We start from the raw sequence: 21,484 nt of genomic DNA, 5'->3' as shown, positions 1-21,484 counted from the left end.
TTCCAAGCAGCCAGCCCAGTGCTTTCAAAAACAGCAAGCCCAGATCTAGCCAGCCAGTCAGTCCACTCACTTTGCTTCCTTAAGATAGGACAGAGATAGTCTTTTGGCTTTAAAAGTCTTACTCCATTTCTTCTTCTCTGAACCTCATCTCTGGGAGTCTACCTAGACTCTGTACTAGGTCAAGTTGTCTTCTTGGCTATAAAAATTTTTCACTCAGTGCTCAATTTTCAATTGCTATTAGTCTTTATTGTTTCTTAAACTGAATGAATCAATGAATGGATACATAAAATCAGACTAGACTTCTTTATTAGAATATTAATTATACCTTCTACAGTGTTTGTGTGGTACTTTTCATTTTCTAGAGTATTGACTTTATTTATAGCATCTGGGAAGGAAGGTCAAGTGTTGTATCCATTTGATAAATTTGAACTCAGACACTCATACCTATGAGGATCTGAAGCCTAAACCATGTCAAGGGAAACTGAGGTTAATAGATGATGAAAAGAAGTAAATAGGTATATTTGATATCCCTAGGAAGTAAATAGGTATATTTGATATCCCTAGGAAGTAAATAGGTATACTTGATATCCCTAGGAAGTAAATAGGTATATTTGATATCCCTAGGAAGTAAATAGGTATATTTGATATCCCTAGGAAGTAAATACATATGTTTGATATCCCTAGGAAGTAAATACATATGTTTGATATCCCTAGGAAGAAAACTCATTAACTGGTTAGGTCTGTGGTAGGCATTACTACTGTTCAACAGTATCGAATTTCTGGTGCTCTCTACTCTCAGCCATATAGGTGATTTTACTCCCTGTCCTGTTTAAAGTTGGGTAGAGCCACATGACTGGCTTTGGTCATTGAAATGTCAGTAGAAGTGCTCTGTGTCACTCTTAGGTGGAGGCAGTTCATTCCGGTGCTTGCTTCTCTAGCCCTCCCTTCCTCTGTCTGGAGAGCTATCAGAACACAAAGCAGACATGACATGAGCAAGAAACACTTTTGTTGTGTTAAATTGATAAGCTTTGGGGATTGTTTGTTATTGAAGAATCATGTTCTGGGAGTTCCCTGGTGGCCTAGTGGTTAAGATTCGGTGCTTTCACCTGCGGAGGACCAGGTTGGGGGAACCATCTCACATGCCACTCGACGCAGCCAAAATAAAATAAATAAATAAATAAATGAAACATTAAAAGAAAAAACCCACTATGATTAAAAAAAAATCACTCTCCATCACTGACTGAGACAAAGGCTAAATTTATACATTCCTTCATCCAGGGTGTGAGGCTAAAGAACAGAGTCTATTAAAATCTATATTCCATTAGTGTGTCTTTGGATTTTAAATTCAATTATTTATTCATTTAACGAGCATTTATTAAAGCTTACTAGTTGCAAGATAACTGTGGTAGCCACTATGGAGGGGACAATACAAAAATATGTTTTTAGTTACTTGTATAGCAGCCTTATCAGGCCATACTGAAAATCTATGTAAATCTCTTAGAACTGTAATTTTCTTGGAGTATTTTCATGTAGCAGTTCTCATGTCTTACACCAAGTGGTGCCCCTTAGTAAATGGTAACAATGGGAGCTGCTTTTGATGATCAGGAAAATCTAGAGTTTACCTGTTCTGAACTTTGACTAGTCTAAACTGAGTAGCATTGCTTTTCCTGTTGGCAGTCAAAAACCGGAAAGACATAATTATTTATGATGATCACTAATCACAGTGAAACACCACCTCCTGGAGGCAGTGGATGGGAACTCTTGGGGTCTACCAAGTAGACCATCTGCTTTGAGAAGGTAAGAAATCAGTCTGTCTTGCTGACTGCTAATCCCCAAAGCTTACCTAGCACAGTGCTGACAGAGTGACCACCTAATATTTATTGTATGAATGAAGCACAAAATGAAAGGATGCATGAAATCCTTGCCACAGTGTAAATATTTGTACAACGTTTAGTCCGTTTTGTGTGTTCAAAGTATGTTTAATGGCAAAGATTTACTTAGTAGGCATTCCTCTCATATTCAGTTTTCCCCCCAAATATGTTTTGAAATATTAAATCTGTTTTGAAATAGGAAAATTGATATGGAGTCTTAAGGGGAAGGGTAACATCAGAACAGGCTTAGCTTGGGACTTCCCTGGTTGTCCGGTGGGTTAAGACTCTGAGCTCCCAGTGCAGGGGGCATGGGTTCGATCCGTGGTTAGGGAACTAGATCCCACATGCCGCAACTAAAAGATCCCGCATGCTTCAACCAAAGATCCCGTATGCTGCAACGAAGGCCCAATGCAGCCAAATAAACGAATAAATAAATATCAAAACAAAACAAAACAAAACAACAAAATAACAAGCTTAGCTTAGTTACCCTTAAAAAGCTACAAGATTTTCAGGTACTTTGAAGCCATTAAGAAAAGAAAAAAGATTTGAGGAGGAACATCAAAAAGAATGTAGGTCATGATTTTATTGCCCTTCACAGGTGTAAAATCCCTTTAAGAATTTTTAAATGGATTATTTATCATTGATTTGCTCATAAAAATGATGAGGTTCAGCATATTCAAAGGGTAGTTTACTTGGACAATAATCTCACTAAATTTATTGTTTTCATTTTTAAACTGCGTGCATTTTGGATATTTTCATGACTTTTATAAACTTTCCAAATGTATATAAGAATAGAGAGAATAATAAATGTACCCTCATATACCCATCATCCCATTTTCAATAATTACCAAACCATACTTGACTTTTGTTTTTTTCCTTTTGCTCTCTCGCCTTCCCTCCCTCCGTCCTTTTCGTCTTTTTTCTTTTTCAAGCATTTTGAGAAAACCCCAGGTCATTTCACTCTTACACAATTCTCTATAAAATATGGATATTTTCTTACATAAACACACATAATTTTCACACCTAACAAAAAGAACATTAATTCCTTAATATCATCAAAGACACAAATTTCTCTGTCTTACACATGTCCTTTTTTCAGTTGGTTTGTTTAAAAACAAGATCCAAGCAAGGTCTATAGTCAATCCTACTTGTTATGTTTCTTTAGTTGCAATTAAGCTGGAAAAACCCCCTTCCCACTTTTTTCATGTCATTGATTGTGGAAGATGAATTTACATTTTTTTACTTTCAATGTTTTAAATTTTATTACAAACAGAACTCTAAAAATTTGCACTTTAAGGAATTTTGCTTCTCTTAGTCTTTGCTAGCTTACAAAAAGAAGGCAGAAGTACAAAACAAAATAGCCAGGCTTCTGGGGTGGGGGAGAGAAATTACTCGTTTTTGATAATTTATTTGGCTCTGTTAATATTAAACAGATTCAGAGGTCTCATTTTCTGAGGAGAAACAAAACATTATTGAGTACAACTAAATAATTCAGTCACATTTTCCAAGCTTATAACACTTCTTGCTTCTTTGGCTGTTTCATTTTTATTTCTGTAAGGACCTCTGAAAATTAAAGGTTAAAATCAAAATCATTGAGACTGAGACTTCCATTTCTCTATCTCTATACATCTTACATTCTTCCTTATGAACAAAATCCTTACTTGAGACTGAAATGTCCAACTTAAAAACTGTGTTTTCCAGCCTCCCTTGAAGATAGAGGTGGTATTAAGACACAGGTCTAGCCAATGAGATGTAGGCAGAGGTAGTTGTGAGGGAATATGAGGAAAGCTTCTTTTTAAAAATGGAGACAAAACAGTTCACAGAGAAAGAAATAGAAGTGGCCCTTAAACATATGAAAAAAATACTCAAATTAATTCTTATTAATATAAATACAAATTAAAACTACCCTGGGACTTCCCTGGCGCTCCAGTGGTTAAGACTCCATGCTTCCACTGCAAGGGGTGCATGTTCGATCCTTGGTCAGGGAGCTAAGCTTCCACATGCCACACAGCCCTGAGCTATCATTTCTAACTATCTGATTGGCATAAATCCCAAAATTTGGCAACAAACTCTTGGAGAAGTTGCAGGGAAACCAGCGATTTCATGAATGCAAAATGGTATAACCTCTGAGGAAGATTTTGACAATATTAGCAAAATTACAGGTAAATTTACCATTCAATTGATAAATCCCACTTCTAGAAATTTATGCTTAAAATACACCAGCGCAAATATGAAGTCACATATGCACAAGCTTTGTGTGTATGTTTTAGCCTTTTCCTGAGTTTTTTTAAACATAAATTTATTTATTTTATTTATTTTTGGCTTCATTGGTTCTTCGTTGCTGCACACCGGTTTTCTCTAGTTGCGGCCAGCGGGGGCTACTCTTCGTTGCGGTGCGCGGGTCTCTCATTGCGGTGGCTTCCCTTGTTGCAGAGCATGGGCTCTAGGCGCGCAGGCTTCAGTAGTTGTGGCACACGGGCTTAGTTGCTGCGCGGCATGTGGGATCCTCCCAGACCAGGGCTCGAACCCGTGTCCCCTGCATTGGCAGGTGGATTCCCAACCACTGCGCCACCAGGGAAGCCCTCCTTCCCTGGTTTCTTAAATATGAGTTTCTTTTTTTTTTTTTTTTTTTGCTGTACGCGGGCCTCTCACTGTTGTGGCCTCTCCCCGTTGTGGAGCACAGGCTCCGGATGCACAGGCTCAGCAGCCATGGCTCACGGGCCCAGCCGCTCCGTGGCATGTGGGATCTTCCCGGACCGGGGCACGAACCCGTGTCCCTTGCATCGGCAGGCAGACTCTCAACCACTGCGCCACCAGGAAAGCCCAATATGAGTTTCTTAAATCATGTTTGATTGTTGAAGCAAAAATTATAACATTATATAATGTGCTCATTGTATATAGAGGAAATGCATGAGATTATTGTGCTTAAAAAGTGGAGGGGATAAAGGGACCTAAGTAAAGTTAGGCTTCTACATTTCCCTTGAAGTGGTAAAACATTCATACCAGTAGGCTATGGTAAATTACATATGTGTATTCTAATAAGTAGAGCAAATACTAGGAAAACTATACAATGCAATGTACTAAAAAACACTTCAAATAAATAAAAATGGAATCCTAAGTGTCCAAAAATCCAAGGAAGGTAAGAAAAGAGAAGCATAGGAATGATAAACAGAGGAAACAAACAGAAAACAAATAACAAAATGACTTACTTAAGCCCTAACTTATCAATACTTACTTTAAATGTAAGTGGTCTAAATACATCATTAAAAGACGGAGATTGGCAGTGTTGATTAAAAAATATTTGACCCAATGATAGCTGCTTACAAGAAACTTCAAATTCAATGGCATAGGTAGGTTGAAAATGAAAGAAAAAGTAAAATAGCCAAAATTGATATCTATTTGATTTCTTTGTAAGCTTTTACTAACATTTTTTATACTGAGCAACATTTCTTACCAAATTTCTATGGAGAGTGTAATTTCAAAATTATTTTTATTTTCTGCCAAAGCTCTTGATCCACTTTAAAAAGCTTTTATTTATTTATTTATTTCAGCTTTATTGAGATATAATTGACATATAACATTGTGTAAGCTTGAGGTGTATAATGTGGTGATTCGACATACACATATATCACAAAATGATTACCACAATAAGGTTAGTTAACACATATTGTTAACTATAGTCACCATGCTGTACATTAGATCCCCAGATTTATTCATCTTATAAATGGTAGTTTGTACCCTTTGACCACCTTCACCCATTTCCCTTACCAGTTCCCCACTGGCTCCTGGAAACCATCAATCTATTCTCTGTTTCTGTGAGTTCATTTTTTTTTTTAGATTCCACGTATAAGTGAGATCATACAGTATTTGTATTTCTCTGACTTAATTTCATTTAGCATAACACACTCAAAATTCATCCATGTTATTGCAAATTGCAGGATTTCTTTCTTTTTTAATGACTGAAAATATGCATATTTATATATCACAAATATAAATATATATATTTATATTTATCACAATTTCTTTATCCATTTATCCATGGATGGACATTTAAGTTGTTTCCATGTCTTGACTATTGCAAATAATGCTGCAGTAAACATAGAGGTGCAGATATCTTCGAGATAGTGATTTTACTTCTTTTGGATATATACCTAGAAGTAGAATTACTGGATCATATGGTAGTTTTATTTTTAATTTTTTTGAGGACCCTCCATACTGTTATCTAGAATGGTTGTAGCAATTTACATTCCCGCCAACTTTTCTCCACATCCTGGCCAGCACTTGTTATCTCTTATCTTTTTGATAATAACCATTCTAACAGATGTGAGGTGATATCTCATTGTAGTTTTGATTTACATTTCCCTAGTGATTAGTGATGTTGAGCACGTTTTCATGTACCTGTTAGCCATCTGTGTATCTTATTTGGAAAAATACCTATTCAGGTCCTTTGCCCATTTAAAATTAGATTATTTGTTTCTTGCCATGAGATGTAGGAGTTCCTTATATATTTTGGATATTAACCCCTTTTTAGATAGATGGTTGGCACATATTTTCTCCCATTCCATAGATTGCCTTTTCACTTTGTTGATCATTTCTTTTGCTGCACAGAAGCGTTTTAGTTTGACGTAGTCCCACTTGTTTATTTAAGCTTTTCTTGATTGTGCTTTTGGTGTCAGAGCTAAAAAAATCATTGCCAAGATCAATATCAAGGAGCTTTCCCTGTTTTCTTCTAGGGCTTTAATGACTTCAGGCCTTACATTTAAGTTTCAATCCATTTTGAGGAAGTTTGTCCAACTGTTGTAAGATAGGGGTCCAGTTTCATTCTTTTGAATGTAAATATCCAGTTTTCCCAACACCATTTAATGAAGAGACTATCTCTTCCCTAGTGAGTATTCTTCACTACCTGGTCAAATATAGGTTGGCTATAAATGCATTGGTTTATTTCTGGACTCTCAATTATGTTCCATTGCTCTGTGTGTCTGTTTTTTGTTTGTTTATGCTAGGTACTAAAAAATCTTTATTTAGTATTCAGAGCAAATCCATAGGTGATTTTGCTTTCCTCGTACTACAGATTAGGAAACTATGTGTCTGTTTTTATGCTGGTACCATACTGTTTTGATTACTATAGCTTTGTAATATACTTTGAAATAAGGAAGTGTAATGCCTCCAGCTTTGTTCTTCTCTCTGAAGATTGCTTTGGCTATTCTTTTGTGGTTCCATACAAATTTTAGGGTTTTTTTTTTCTATTTCTGTAAAAAAAAAAAAAGCCATTGGAATTTTGGTAGGGATTGCATCGAATCTATAGATGGCTTTGGGCAGAATAGACATTTAACAGTATTAATTCTTCTGATCCATGAACATGGAGTATCTTTCCATTTATTTGTGTCTTCTTCAATTCCTTTAATCAATGCCTTAGCGTTTTCAGTGTACAGATCTTTCAAGTTGGTTAAATTTATTCCTAAGTAGTTTATTATTTTTGATGCTATTGTAAATGGGATTGTTTTCTTTCTTTATTTTTTTCAGGTAGTTCATTGTTAGTATGTAGTCTAGTTAAAGGTTTGTCAATTTTGTTAATCTTTTTAAAGAATCAGCTGTTAGTTTTGTTCATCTTTTCCATTGCTTTCCTATTCTCTATTTCATTTATTTCTGCTCTAATGTTTATTATTTCCTTCTGCTAAATTTAGGCTTAGTTTGTTCTCTTCTTTTTCTAGTTCCATGAGGTGTACTGTTCAGTTGTTCATTTGAGATCTTTCTTTTGTTCTTAAGGTAGGTATTAATAGCTATAAACTTTCCTCTTAGAACTGCTTTTGTTGCATCCGATAAGTTTTGATACATTGTGTTTCTATTTTGTCTCATGATTTTTTTAAATTTCTCATTTGATTTCTTCTTTAATCCATTGGTTGTTCAGGAATGTGTTGTTTAATTTCCATGTATTTGTGAATTTTTCAGATTTCCTTGTGTTATTGATTTCTAGTTTCATACCATTATGGTTGGAAAAGAAACTTGATATAATTTCTATCTTGAATTTGTTGATACTTGTTTTGTGGCTTATGTTATGTTAATATGATCTTATCCTAGAAAATGTTCCATGTGCACTTGGGAAGAATGTGTATTCTGCTGTTGTATGGGAAGTTCTGTATCTGTATATATTTCCTCTACAGTGTTGTTCAAACCTGCTGTTTCTTTATTGATTCTCTGTCAGGATTATCCACTGCTGAGAGTTAGGTATTAAAGTCCCCAACTATTACTGTATTGCTGTTTATTTCTATTTTAGTTCAGTTAGCATTTGCTTTATACATTTAGGTGCTCTGATGTTGGGTGCATAAATATTTAATATTGCTGTATCTCCTTGATGAATTGACCCTTTTATCTTTATATAATAACCATCTTTGTCTCTTTTGACCATTTTTAGCTTACAGCCTATTTTATCTAAAGTCTGTCCCTGCTTTTTTTTGGTTACCATTTGTTTAGAATATCTTTTTCTATCTCTTCACTCTTAGCCTATGTGTGTCCTTAAAGCTAAAGTGAAACTCTTGTGGCTCACGGGATCTCAGTTCCCCTACCAGGGATTGAACCTGGGCCACAGCAGTGAAAGCCTGGAATTCTAACCACTAGGCCACAAGGGAACTCCCATTCCATGTCTTTTGATTGGAGAATTTAATCCACTTATGTTGAAAGTAATTACTGATAGGTAAGAACTTACTATTTCCATTTTGTTAATTGTTTTCCAACTCTTTTGTAGATCCTTTGTTCCTTGAGCCCTCTCTTGCTGTCTTACATTGTGATTTGATAAATATTTATGGCAGTAGGCTTTGACTCCTTTATCATAATCTTCTGTGTATCTACTACAGGTCTTTCCTTTCTGGTTACCGTGAGGCTTATACAAAATATCATATAGTTATACCATCCTATTTTAAGTGATAACAATTATCTATAGGATGTATATTATGTGCCTGTGTTTATGCTACTCACTGGGAAATACAAAGTAGAATAAAAGAAAGCCCTTACCCATGAGAACCTGATAGTCTTCTGGGTTAAACAAACGTTACCTAAGCTGGGGAGTGCAGGGTAGGCAGGGCTTCTTGGAAGATAAGTAGGAATCAGCCATGTGACAAAGAAGGAGAAGTTTGTTGGCCAGAGGGAATGCATGTACAAAGGAGATGAGAAACAACACGTTTGGTATTTCTGGAATAAAGCGTTAAATTTGAAGTTGAATGTGTTTTTAGACTAGAAAAATGGACAGGGACCAGATCTGGGAGGGTTTTGTTTGTCTTGATAAGGAACTTAGACTTTATCCTGCAGCCAGTAGGAAGCCATTGATAAGTGGTAGCATAAACATCAGATTTGCATTTTAATGGTGACTTCTAGCAACAACTGTATGGAATAAGGGTTGCTTCCCAGGAGGTAGAGAAAAGAGTTAGAAGCTGTATTATTCTAGGTGGCAGATGATAAAGACTTTGAAACAGAACAGTAGTGTTAAGGACAGAGGAACTGGACAAATTCAAGAAGTATTCAGGAGGTAAATTTGTCAGAACCTGGTGATAATAGGATGTTTGGAGATGAAGAAGAGGAAATATTATAATATAATATAGAATGAGTTTCTAGTGTCTGATTAAATGATAGATTAACTGGCATAGGGAATGCAGGAGGGGGAGCAAGTGTGGTGGCAAAGGAGGATGAATTAGGTTTTGATATTGCTGAATTTGACAATACAGATGGAGTTTGGTACGCAGATCTAATGCTTTGTAGAAGGATTTGGTCTGGAGATACACTTATATGCTCAGGACTCAGTGTCATGGCTTATATGTGTAGGGTGGGAGATGCTATCTCAGATTTATTCGTTTGAGGATTTTCTGCCATTAACACTCTCAGGAACTTGCTGCAACTGATAGAAATCTAATTTAAACAACTTTAGGCACTAGAGTGTTGGCTCACAGCTAGCGGAAAAGGGGGATCCAACTTATGGCCTCCTCAGAGAGAGAGCTCAGCAATATTTAGAACCCGGAAATTAGATACACAAGACTTAACTAATTTAGCAGACCACAGAAAGCTGAATTCTGTCAATGTTCACCCACCAGAGATCATCAGGAACACACCTGGAGTTAAAGTTATGTTTGTTTAGTTTTCTGCAGCAAGGGAGAACACACCCCAGAGGAATCTTGGAGGCATCTCAGGAAGGGAGGATTGGGAAGGAATTCTTATAGGGTAGGTTTTTTGCTGCATGATTCTGAAGAGGGATTAGGGAAGAGAGGTGCCATCTTTGGATGGGATATGGTTGAGAAATAGGGGCCTTTCAGCAATTGGATATCTCAGAAATCTTTTTGCAGGAAACTGAAAGAAAAAAGCCAGACCAGGGATGTCATTGGTAACAATGCAGCAATCACTTAGAAGAAAAGATTGTTAGTCATTTTTGCAGCTGTGGTATCGCACTGTATAGAAATGCTGTTTATATGACCTTCTTCATGTCCCTTGGAAACATAGTTTATGTTCTGGAGGAATATCACTGTCTGATTGCCAGCAGGGCTGTTTTTCATTTTCTCAAATCTAACTGCCTATAACAGGGTAATTCCAAGGAGCAAGCCAATTTTCACAGCAGTATCCTGGAAAGGCTCAAAATATACACAACAGGTATGGGTATGAGTGGGACTGAAAATATGAGAAAGTCTATATGAACATGAAAGTCTACATAAGAAAGCAGTTAAGGCCTTGTTATGAACTGAACATTTGTGTCCCCCCAAAATTCATATGTTAAAATCCAAGCCCCCAATATGATACTATGAGGAGGTGGGGGCTTGGGGAAGTGATTCGGTCATGAGGGTGGAGGCTTCATGTTTGGGGTTAGTGCCCAAAGGGAGCTCCCTTGTCTCTTCCAACATGTGAGGACACAGTGTGAGAAGACATAATCTATGAACCAGAAAGTAGGCTCTCACCAGACACCAAATCTGCTGGCATCTTTTTTTTTTTTTTTTTAAGGAGAACCACTTTATTTTGAGTAGTAAACAAAACTTCATTTATAACATAATAAACAAACCTTCCATCAGTTTTTTAACAGTCCAAAGAACAAAACCTCTGACTTAGTTAGAATTTACATTTAACCTTAAATATTCTAAAATGCATCCATGTCAACTTTGGTATTTTAATTTTGCCTGATGCTGTGAAATAGGGCAAACCTTGATCATGGTCAAATTCCTAATTTTTGCTGTTCAGCCACTTTTCTTGATCTTGCTTTCTGATTCCATACATTCCAGAGTGTTCAATGGATTTGTAATAAACTTCCAAGATGAAGGGGAATTTCTTCCTCATTGTTTGCCTGAAATCTTGGCTTGTGTTTATCTTTTTAAACAAAATATATGCTCCAAAAATGTCCACAAGTTCAGCTGCTAAACCTCCTTTAAAGATCTTCTTTGCCAGTGGATCCATAGTGCCTCCATCCTGAGGTGTGTACTTGCAAGGGTCTGCTGGCATCTTGATCTTAGACTTCCCTGCCTCCAGAAATGTGAGAAATAGGGACTTTCCTGGTGGCGCAGTGGTTAAGAATACGCCTGCCAATGCAAGGGACATGGGATCAAGCCCTGGTCTGGGATAGATCCCACATGCTGTGGAGCAACTAAGCCCGTGCGCCACAACTACTGAGCCTGAGCTCTAGAGCCCACGAGCCACAACTACTGAGCCCACGTGCCACAACTACTGAAGCCCACACACCTAGAGCCCATGCTCCTCAACAAAGACAAGCCACTCCAATGAGAAGCCGGCACTCCGCAACAAGGAGTAGTCCCCACTTGCCACAACTAGAGAAAGCCTGTGTGCATCAACGAGGACACAACGCAGCCAAAAATAAATTAATTAATTAATTTAAAAAAAACAAATGTGAGAAATAAATGTTTGTTATTTAAAGTTCAGTTTAGGGTATCTTTGTTATAGCAGCCTGAGTGGAACAAGGCAAACCTCTAGGATTGAAAGTTTACTCTTTAGAGAGGTTGACTCAGAGACTGGATTTGGAAATATGAGAAACAGCAAAGGGAAGGGGGGTCCAACTGAACTGAGAGTGGGAGCTGAGGGAAAGTTTGCAGAGTTAATGGTTAGACTCTAGCCTCTTCCCCTCACACAGCTCTCAGAAGACTGATTTTCAGGCTTAGAAATGGGATGGTTCTTCTCTTGGGAAACCAGTTAATCCAAGGAAAAAAACTTACAGATATTGGCAGTAGGGAAGGTGGGCACCCAGGGAAACACCTGTGTCCCAGCCTAATCACAAGCCCACGCTTCGCTTCCAACTATCTGTTTCATGCCTTACGCTTAAATATGGACAGTACCCAAGGACCATGAGAGATTTGGGAAAAGCATTTAACATGAAAGAGAAAATAAAACAAACATTAAAAAAATTTACAAGAAAAGAGATAATCCAAGGAGCAAAAGATGATATTGAATCTATGAAATGAGAAAAAAATGCTCTAAAAATAAATATTCAGCAGTCAAGGAAGAGTTTTTGGAAATTAAAAAGGTATTAGTTAAACTAAAAATTAAATTTTTTATTGAAGTATAGTTGATTTACAATATTATTTTTAGGAGTACAACATAGTGATTCAATATTTTTTTTTTTTTTTTTTTTTTTTTTTTTTTACGCGGGCCTCTCACTGTTGTGGCCTCTCCCGTTGTGGCGCACAGGCTCTGGACGCGCAGCCTCAGCGGCCATGGCTCACGGGCCCAGCCGCTCAGCGGCATGTGGGATCTTCCCGGACTGGGGCACGAACCTGTGTCCCCTGCATCGGCAGGCGGACTCTCAACCACTGCGCCACCAGGGAAGCCCAGTGATTCAATATTTTTATAAGACTTGTTTTTTTCTTTTTTTGACTGCGCCGTGCGGCATGTAGGATCTTAGTTCCCCAACCAGGGATCGAACCTGTGCCCCCTGCATTGGAGTCTTAACCACTGGACTGCCAGGGAAGTCCCCAATATTTTTATAGATTATGCTCCATTTAAAGTTATTATAAAATAATGACTATATTTCCCTGTGCTGTACAAAAAAATAGAAGCTTTGGGAGATAAAGTTGAAGACATCGTCAGAGTAGAAAAAAAGAACTGAATAAGAAGAGAAAACATAGAATCATTTGAGCAGGTCCAATATTCAAATAAAGGAGGTCCAAAAAGAACAGAAAAGAGAGGAAATAATCAAGGGAAAAAAAAATAAAGATTTCTCAGAAGAGAAGTTCATGAGTCTCCAGATTGAAAGGGTTGATTGAGTGCCTAGTGAAATGAATGAAACGAACAAACAAAAAGCATTGTGAAGTTTTAGAATATTATAGTTAAAGAGAAGATTCTAAAACTCTAGGGTTGGGGAGGGGTAACAGATCACATTCAAAGGAGAGGAAAACTGGAAATTTTGAAAGCAACGCCTTCAGAATTCCGAGGAAAACTGAAATTCAATCTAGAATTCTATAGCTACTGTACTACCAATCAAATGTCAGAGTAGAAGACAAGAAAGACTTCAGAATCCTTATGCCAATGTGCTCTTCTTCAGAAAGCTCTGGAGAATGTACTCCACTAAAATAAGGGAGTGAATCAAGGAAGGAATTTAAGGGCCTCAGTAAATAGGGAACACAATATAAGAGAAAGGTGTGAATTCCCAGGATGATGGGAAAAATAATTCCCAGAACACAGTATTGTAGTAGGCCTAGAATAAAAATAACCCAGATTAAAGCAGGAAAGTGGAGGATCCCAGACATGTCTACATTTAAAAATTAAGTAAGTAGGGACTTCCCTGGTGGCTCAGTGGTTAAGCATCCGCCTGCCAATGCAGGGGACACGGGTTCAATCCCTGATCCGGGAAGATCCCACATGCCACGGAGTAACTAAGCCCGCAAGCCACAACTACTGAGCCCACGTGCCACAACTCCTGAAGCCCGCATGCCTAGAGCCCATGTTCCTCAACAAGAGAAGCCACCGCAATGAGAAGCCCACGCACCGCAGCAAAGAGTAGCCCCCGCTCGCCGCAACTAGAGAAAGCCTGTGCAAAGCAACGAAGACCCAGCACAGCCAAAAATCCATTTAAAATAAATAAATAAATTAATTTAAAAAATTAAGTAAGTAAATAGTTAATCCAGTAGAGTACCTGCTATTGTTTTTAAAGCAGTTACGGTATAGAACTTGAAAGGAATTAGAAAATTAAGCCAAAGAAAGTGCTTATTAACTCCAGGGAAAATTAAAAGTGCATTGAGAAACGAAATGGCTCAGATGAGAGTAATAGTTATTTACAAAGTTGTTATATAAATACTAAATACTTGTTTAACCAAAAAAACCCAAAACAACAAAAACTGTGTAGGGAGGGAGTGTGTGTGTGTGTGTTTGTGTGTGTGTGTGTGTGTGTGGTGGAGGGAAGTTGTTCCCTGGAAATAGATGGAGGTACAAGATATCTAAACACTTTTGATCAAGAGTAGAATGTCAATAGAAGATAACTGAATTTGAAAAATGAAGTTTCCCTATAATCATACTGTTTAGAAATACATAGGAAAAAAAAAGAAGCTATAAAAAAGTAACTAGGAAAGCATCAGGACCAAAAGAGTTGGATTGCCTTGGGGGCCAGAAACTGGGTGTGGGGAGGGCTAAAGCAAGAAAACTGCTGTTGTGTATTAGAAGCCTAATAAAACGATGTAACTTAAAAAAAAGTACATATATTACTTTCATCTAAGTAAAACATTATTTTAAAAATCATGATAACTGAGAAAGGAAGATGGATCGGTGGAAATGACTAGAACAATTAAACAATTGCTCAATTTCTCTCCCTCCTGTTTCTCTCTGTGCATCTGACTTATTTCCCTCCCTGTGGATCAGAGTTATGGGTGTAGAGTGAGGGGCAGGGGAATGGAGCGATTAGGGAGGGGTGTGGCTACTAGCAGACACACGTTAGCTAGAGACGGTTCCTAGCAGTTCTCATTATTCTCTTAGCTTGGCTGATTTAGAGCGAAGGATTCTTCCTCCCACCTCCAGTTAGTATAAGGATGACTTACACTTTTCTCTCCATGGCTCTCTTCTGTGTCTCTGAAGGCTAGTTTAGTGCCTTTAGGACCCTTCCTCCCAGTGCAGATATACTTGGTGATTATGGAAATACTTGTAAAAGATTTCATTTGCTTGTATTTGCAAATGCATTTCATTTTTTCAGAACAACTTGGAACCTCGTAATGCTTTCCAATGGTAGTTGCTATTACTACTTTGGTGAGGAGATAAAAGAAAACAAGTAGTTAATGACGAGTTTTCTTATACATATTAACAAAAGCATCTACTTATGTGGTACTACATCATTTCAGTGTAGTGGTGCTCCCTTCTTTTTTTTTTTTGTTTGTTTTTTTGCGGTACGTGGGCCTCTCACTGTTGTGGCCTCTCCCGTTGCGGAGCACAGGCTCCAGACGCGCAGGCTCAGCGGCCATGGCTCACGGGCCCAGCCACTACGCGGCATGTGGGATCTTCCCGGACCGGGGCACGAACCCGTGTCCCCTGCATCGGCAGCCGGACTCTCAACCACTGCACCACCAGAGAAGCCCCGGTGCTCCCTTCTTGACAGCAGTTGTACTTTGCTACTCACCGACATCTTGTTATAAATGCAGAATCTCAGGCCCCAGAATCTGAGAATCATTGTGTCAGAATCTAATTTAGTTAGTTTGGAGCCTGGGCTTTAAAATATATATATATATCTCCCCAGGTGACTAGATTGTTAACTAACAATTTGAGCAAATCATAATTCTATTCCCCTTCATTTAATATTTCTGAGTTAGCAAAAAGTGTTAGTATTTCCAAAAATGTGTATGCATATAAGTCACCTGGAGGTCTTATTCTTTTAAAACTATTTGAAATACAGATTCACAGGAAAGTTGCAAACATAGTATAGAGAGGTCCTGTGTACCCTTTACTCAGTGCTCCCAGTGGTTACATTTTTGGTTAAATTTAGTACAATATCCAAATCAGGAAATTGATACAATGTGTTTGTATAGCCCTATGACATTTTAGCACCTATGGACATTCCTACCACCATAACTGCAATCAAAATACAGAACTATTCCATAACCATAAAGATCCCCCATATGCTACCTTCCTAAAATCATGTACCCCTTTCCCCCCCCACTTAACATTTAGCCTCTGAAAAGCACTAGTCTGTGTTGCATCTCTATATTTTTGTCATTTTGAGAATTAAAAATTTATTTATTTACTTGGTTGTGCTTGGTCTTAGTTGCAGCTCTAGAGCTCCTTAATTGCGGCATGCAGGCTCCTTAGTTGTGGCATGCAGGCTCCTTAGTTGTGGCATGTGAGCTCTTACTTGCAGCATGCATGTGTGATCTAGTTCCCTAACCAGGGATTGAACGTGGGCCCCCTACATTGGGAGCACAGAGTCTTAACCACTGTGCCACCACGGAAGTCCCTTGAGAATTTTACATACATGGAATCATACAATATGTGGTCTTTTTAGATTGTTTTCCTCATTCTGCATAATGCCCTTAAGATCTATCCAAGTTGTTGCATGCAAAAGAGTTTTTGTTTTTTTTTTTACTTCTTATTTTGAAATAATTATAAATTCACAGGATATTGCAAAAGAAGTACAGAGAAACCCTGTGTACCTTTCACCCTGTTTTCCCCATGGTACCATCTTAGATAATTATAGTATAGTATCAAAAGGTGCTATCCACAGACCTTATTCAGATTTTACCAGTTTTATTTACACTTCTTTGTGCATGCTTGTGCCTGTGTGTAGTTGTATGCAATATTTTTCCCTCTTGAAATTTTATTTGATTTCTTAAGGTTATAGTCCATTTGAATTTATTGGCTATATTCCCTGTGTTGTACAATATATCCTTGTAGCTTGTACATAATAGTTTGTATCTCTTAATCCCCTGCCCCAGTAATGCCTCTTCCCCCTTCCCTCTTTCCACTGATAACCACTAGTTTGTTTTGAGTCTATTTGTTTTGTTATATTCATTCGTTTTATTTTTTTTAGATTCCACATATAACTGATATCATACGGTATTTGTCTTTCTCTGTCTGACTTATTTCATTAAGCATAATACCCTCCAGGTCCATCCATGTTGTTGCAAATGGCAAATTTTCATTCTTTTTTATGGCTGAGTAATATTCCATTATATACATATACATGTATATGTATATATATCACATTTTCATTATCCATTCATCTGTTGGTAGACACTTAGGTCCATATCTTGGCAAATGTAAACAATGCTGCTGTGACATTGGGGTGTGCGTATCTTTTCAAATTAGTGGTTTTGTTTTCTTCGGATATATACCCAGGAGTAGAATTGCTGGATCATGTGGTAGTTCTATTTTAGTTTTTGAGGAACCTCCATACTGTTTTCCACAGTAACCGCACCAATTTACATTCCCACCAACAGTGTACAAGAGTTCCCTTTTTTCCACACCTTCTCCAGCATATATTGTTTGTAAACTTTTTGATGATAGCCATTCTGACTGGTGTGAGGTGATACCTCCTTGTGGTTTTGATTTGCATTTCTCTAATAATTAGTGATGTTGAGTATCTTTTCATGTGCCTGTTGGTCATCTGTGTGTCATCTTTGGAGAAATGTCTATTTAGGTCTTCTGCCCATTTTTTGATTGAGTGGTTGTTTTTTTGTTATTGAGCTGTATGAATTTTTTGTATATTTTGGATATTAACCCCTTGTCAGTCACATCATTTGCAAATATTGTCTCCCATTCCGTAGGTTGTTTTTTGTTTTGTTGATGGTTTCCTTTGCTGTGAGAAAGCTTTTAAGTTTGATTAGGTTTCATTTGTTTATTTTTACTTCTTTTGCCTTGGGAGACTGATCTAAGAAGATATTGCTAAGATTTATGTCAAAGAATGTTTTGCCTGTATTTTATTCTAGGAGTTTTATGGTGTCATGTCTTCCACTTTGGTCTTTAATCCATTCTGAGCTTATTTTTGTATGTGATGTGAGAAAATGTTCTACTTTCATTCCTTTACATGTAGCTGTCCAGGCTTCTCAATGCCACTTGTTGAAGAGATTGTCTTTTCTCCATTTTATATTCTTGTCTCCTTTGTCGTAGATTGACTGTAGGTGTGTGGGTTTATTTTTGGACTCTTTATTCTGTTCCATTGATTTATATGTCTGTATGCGAATACCACAGTGTTTTGATTACTGTAACTTTGTAGTATAGTCTGAAATTTGGAAGGGTTATACCTCCAGCTTTGTTCTTTTTTCTCAGGATTGCTTTGGCAATTCTGGGTCTTTTGTGGTTCCATATAAATTTTAGGATTATTTGTTCTAGTTCTCTGAAAAATGCCATGGGTATTTTGATATCGATTGCACTAAATCTGTAGATTACCTTGGGTAGTACTGTATAGTTATTTTGAGTAGTATAGTAACCTTTTGAGATTGGCTTTTTTTCACTCAGCATAATGCCCTTGAGGTCCATTCAAGTTGCTGCATGTTAACAGTAGATTGTTCCTTTTTATTGCTGAGTGGTATTCCATGTTATGGAGTTACCACTGTTTGTGTAACCACTCATGCATTGCTAGTTGCTTGTTTCCAGTTTTGGCTATCAGAAAGGAATCTACTGTGAATAATCATGTGCATAAATTGTATAAAAAATTTTAAAAAGGCCCAGGCTCCAGACTAAGTAAATCAATCTCCAGGGTGAAGCTCAGGCATCAACAACTTTTAAAAGTTTCCCAGATAATTCTCATGTACATCAAGGATTTCTAAAATTGCAAATTCTGGGGCTTCCCTGGTGGTCGAGTGGTTAAGACTCCATGCTCCCAATGCAGGAGGCATGGGTTCAATCCCTGATCAGGGAACTAAGATCCCACATGCTGCACGGTGCAGCCTAAAAATAAATAAATAAATAAATAAAATAAAATTGCAAATTCTGCAAAAATCATTTATTAGTAACAGTTATCATTATTATGCACCTACCAAATGCTAGACATTGTACTCTTCTAAGCCTCTTAATAACCCTGTGAGATATATATTATTATTCTCTCTTTACATATGAGAAGATTAAAGTGTGGGTGGAATAGTAAAGGTGGTAAAAAGGTATAAATTTCATGTTATGAAAGAAATAAGTCCTGGGGACTTAAATGACTATAGCTAATAATACTGTACTGTATATTTGAAAGTTGCTAAGAGAGCAGATCTTTTTTTTTTCTTTTTGGCTGCATTGGGTGTTCATTGCTGGGTGTGGGCTTTCTCTACTTGCAGCGAGTAGGGGCTACTCTTCGTTGCGGTGCGCGGGCTTTTCATTGTGGTGGCTTCTCTTGTTGTGGAGCACAGGCTCCAGGTGCTCGGGCTTCAGTAGTTGCAGCACGTGAGCTCAGTAGTTGTGGCTCGCGGGCTCTAGAGCGCAGGCTCAGTAGTTGTGGCACACGGGCTTAGTTGCTCCACGGCATGTGGGATCTTCCTGGACCAGGAATCAAACCCATGTCCCCTGCATTGGCAGGCAGATTCTTAACCACTGAGCTGCCAGGGAGGTCCCATGAAGAGAGTAGATCTTAAAAGTTTCTATCATAAGAAAAAATTTGTCGCTATGTCTTGTGATGGATTTTTTTGTTTTTTTTGGTGCACCATGCAGTATGTGGGATCTTAGTTCCCTGACCAGGGATCAAACCTGTGCCCCCTGCAGTGGAAGCACAGAGTCTTAACTGCTGGACCACCAGGGAAGTCCCGTGATGGATTTTAACTAGACTTATTGTGGTAATCACTTTGCAATATTTACATATTTTGAATCACTATGTGTACACCTGAAACTAATATAGAATTATTATATGTCAATTTTATCTCAGTAAAAAATCTTTTCCTTAGAGATATTGTTAAGCATTTCGTATCTTAAATTGTGTCTCAAGAGAGAAATTGTATTTGAAGTTTTTCTTTTTTTTTTAACTCAAGAAAGCATTTTAGGATAAGAATCTTACAGGGAAAAAATCCCACAACTCATGGATTGTAAAGAAAAAAGAGTTTTGTCTTTAAAACAGTATCTTATGCAATTGGGAGCCAAGGGAACCATGTGAATAATTCAGAGAGGCAAATTAACTGCAACAGGAAAAATTTTTGGTCTATTGTGGCCCTCTCTATCCATGCAACTCAAATCATATGTGAAAAAGAAAATCTCTGTCTGGGGACAGCCATACTCATTGACCAAGCTACCTTACTAAAGTCTGTGGCCCAGAAGAAAGTGAGGGAGATAGACTCAGAAATCTTTGAGTAGATTTTCTGAGGAGGTTGTTCCCGTGCTTGACAATATCGGATGGTAGGGAGCATGGAATGTCCATGGACTGACTTGATTATTGGCCCATTGTCAGATGGCTTGAGAAAGAGAGAGGGGACTTCCTTGGCCGTCCAGCCGTTAAGACTCTGTGCTTCCACTGCAGGGGGTGCAGTTTCGATCCCTGGTCAGGGAAATAAGATCCCGCATGCCACATGGTGCAGCCAAGAAGTTAAAAAAATAAATAAAATAAAAAGAAAGAGAGAGAACGTAATGCCTTCACTTGTGTCTATGAAGTTCGAAGTGTGAGCCTGCCAGTTCTTCCCTTCCTGACTGCCTGTCCCATGGATTTTGGACTTGCTTAGACAGCCTTCATAGTCAAATAAGCTAATTCCTTGTAATAAATCACATACACACGTACATACTGAAATGGAGAGGATTAGGGAGCAACAATTTGGGGAGGGGAAATCAGGAATTCTCTTTCGGACGTGTTCAGTTTGAGATAGTTTAGACCTCCAAATGGAGAGGTCAAGTAGGCACTTAGACAGCTAATAGACACAAGGGCTAGAGATGTAAATTTTGGGAGTCATGACTACAGAGATGCTTATGTTAAATCATAGATCTCATGAAATTGGATGGGATTGCCAAGGGAGAGAGTGTATATAGAGAAAACAAGGGGAACCCTGACCGAACCCTGGATGGTCCAACATTTAAAACCCCAACAGTGCGGGGGAAACCAGAAAACAACATGGAAGAGGAGCAGTCCCTGAGGTGAGAGAACCAGGGGAGTGTCATGTCAGAGAAGCCATGAGAAGACAGTGTTTCAAAAAGGGAGAGGCCAAATGAGTCTAACGCTGGTAAACTGTTGAGTAAAATAAGGTGACCATTGGATTTGATAATAACAATAACTCATTGTTTATATGACACAGTTTTGGAGCACTTTTTTAAAAAAAGTATTTATTTGGCTGTGCTGGGTCTTAGTTGTGGCACGTGGAATCTTCCTGGCATTGTGTGGGACCTTTAGTTGTGGCATGCAGGATCTTTAGTTGCAGCATGTGAACTTTTAGTTGTGGCATGTGGGATCTAGTTCCTGACCAGAGATCAAACCTGGGCCGCCTGCGTTGGGAGCTCAGAGTCTTAGCCCCTGGATCACCAGGGAAGTCCCTGGAGCACTTTTATAAAATCTGGAATGTCAGTTTTTTTTCTCTACGTGAGACATTGGGAGGTAGTTATGGTCATTACTATCCACCGAAATTACCGAGGAACAGAGGCTCAGGTAGATTTCAGGAAATTGCTCAAGATTAAAGTAGCAAGTTATGGCAGACCTGGTTAGAAGCAGATTTCTTCATTCCAACTCAAGTCTCTGATTCTAAATCCTAGTTGGCATAGGAATCACTTATCAT

General features: G+C 38.1%; 1 protein-coding gene across 1 annotated transcript; it reads right to left on the bottom strand.

Moving 5' to 3' along the window:
- Window positions 1-11,060: 11,060 nt before the first annotated feature.
- LOC309822732 (protein CEBPZOS-like) lies at window positions 11,061-11,291 on the bottom strand (the record flags this gene model as incomplete). Its single annotated transcript, XM_082654713.1, has 1 exon — window positions 11,061-11,291. The coding sequence occupies one exon, from the start codon at window positions 11,289-11,291 to the stop codon at window positions 11,061-11,063; it is 231 nt and encodes a 76-aa protein (XP_082510839.1).
- Between the last annotated feature and the right edge of the window lie 10,193 nt (window positions 11,292-21,484).

Source organism: Grampus griseus (assembly GCF_964374135.1).
Source record: "Grampus griseus genome assembly, chromosome: 5".
NCBI classification, from domain to species: domain Eukaryota; kingdom Metazoa; phylum Chordata; class Mammalia; order Artiodactyla; family Delphinidae; genus Grampus; species Grampus griseus.
The sequence above is the reverse complement of the archived record's forward strand: the minus strand, read 5'-3'. Positions and strand labels throughout refer to the sequence as shown.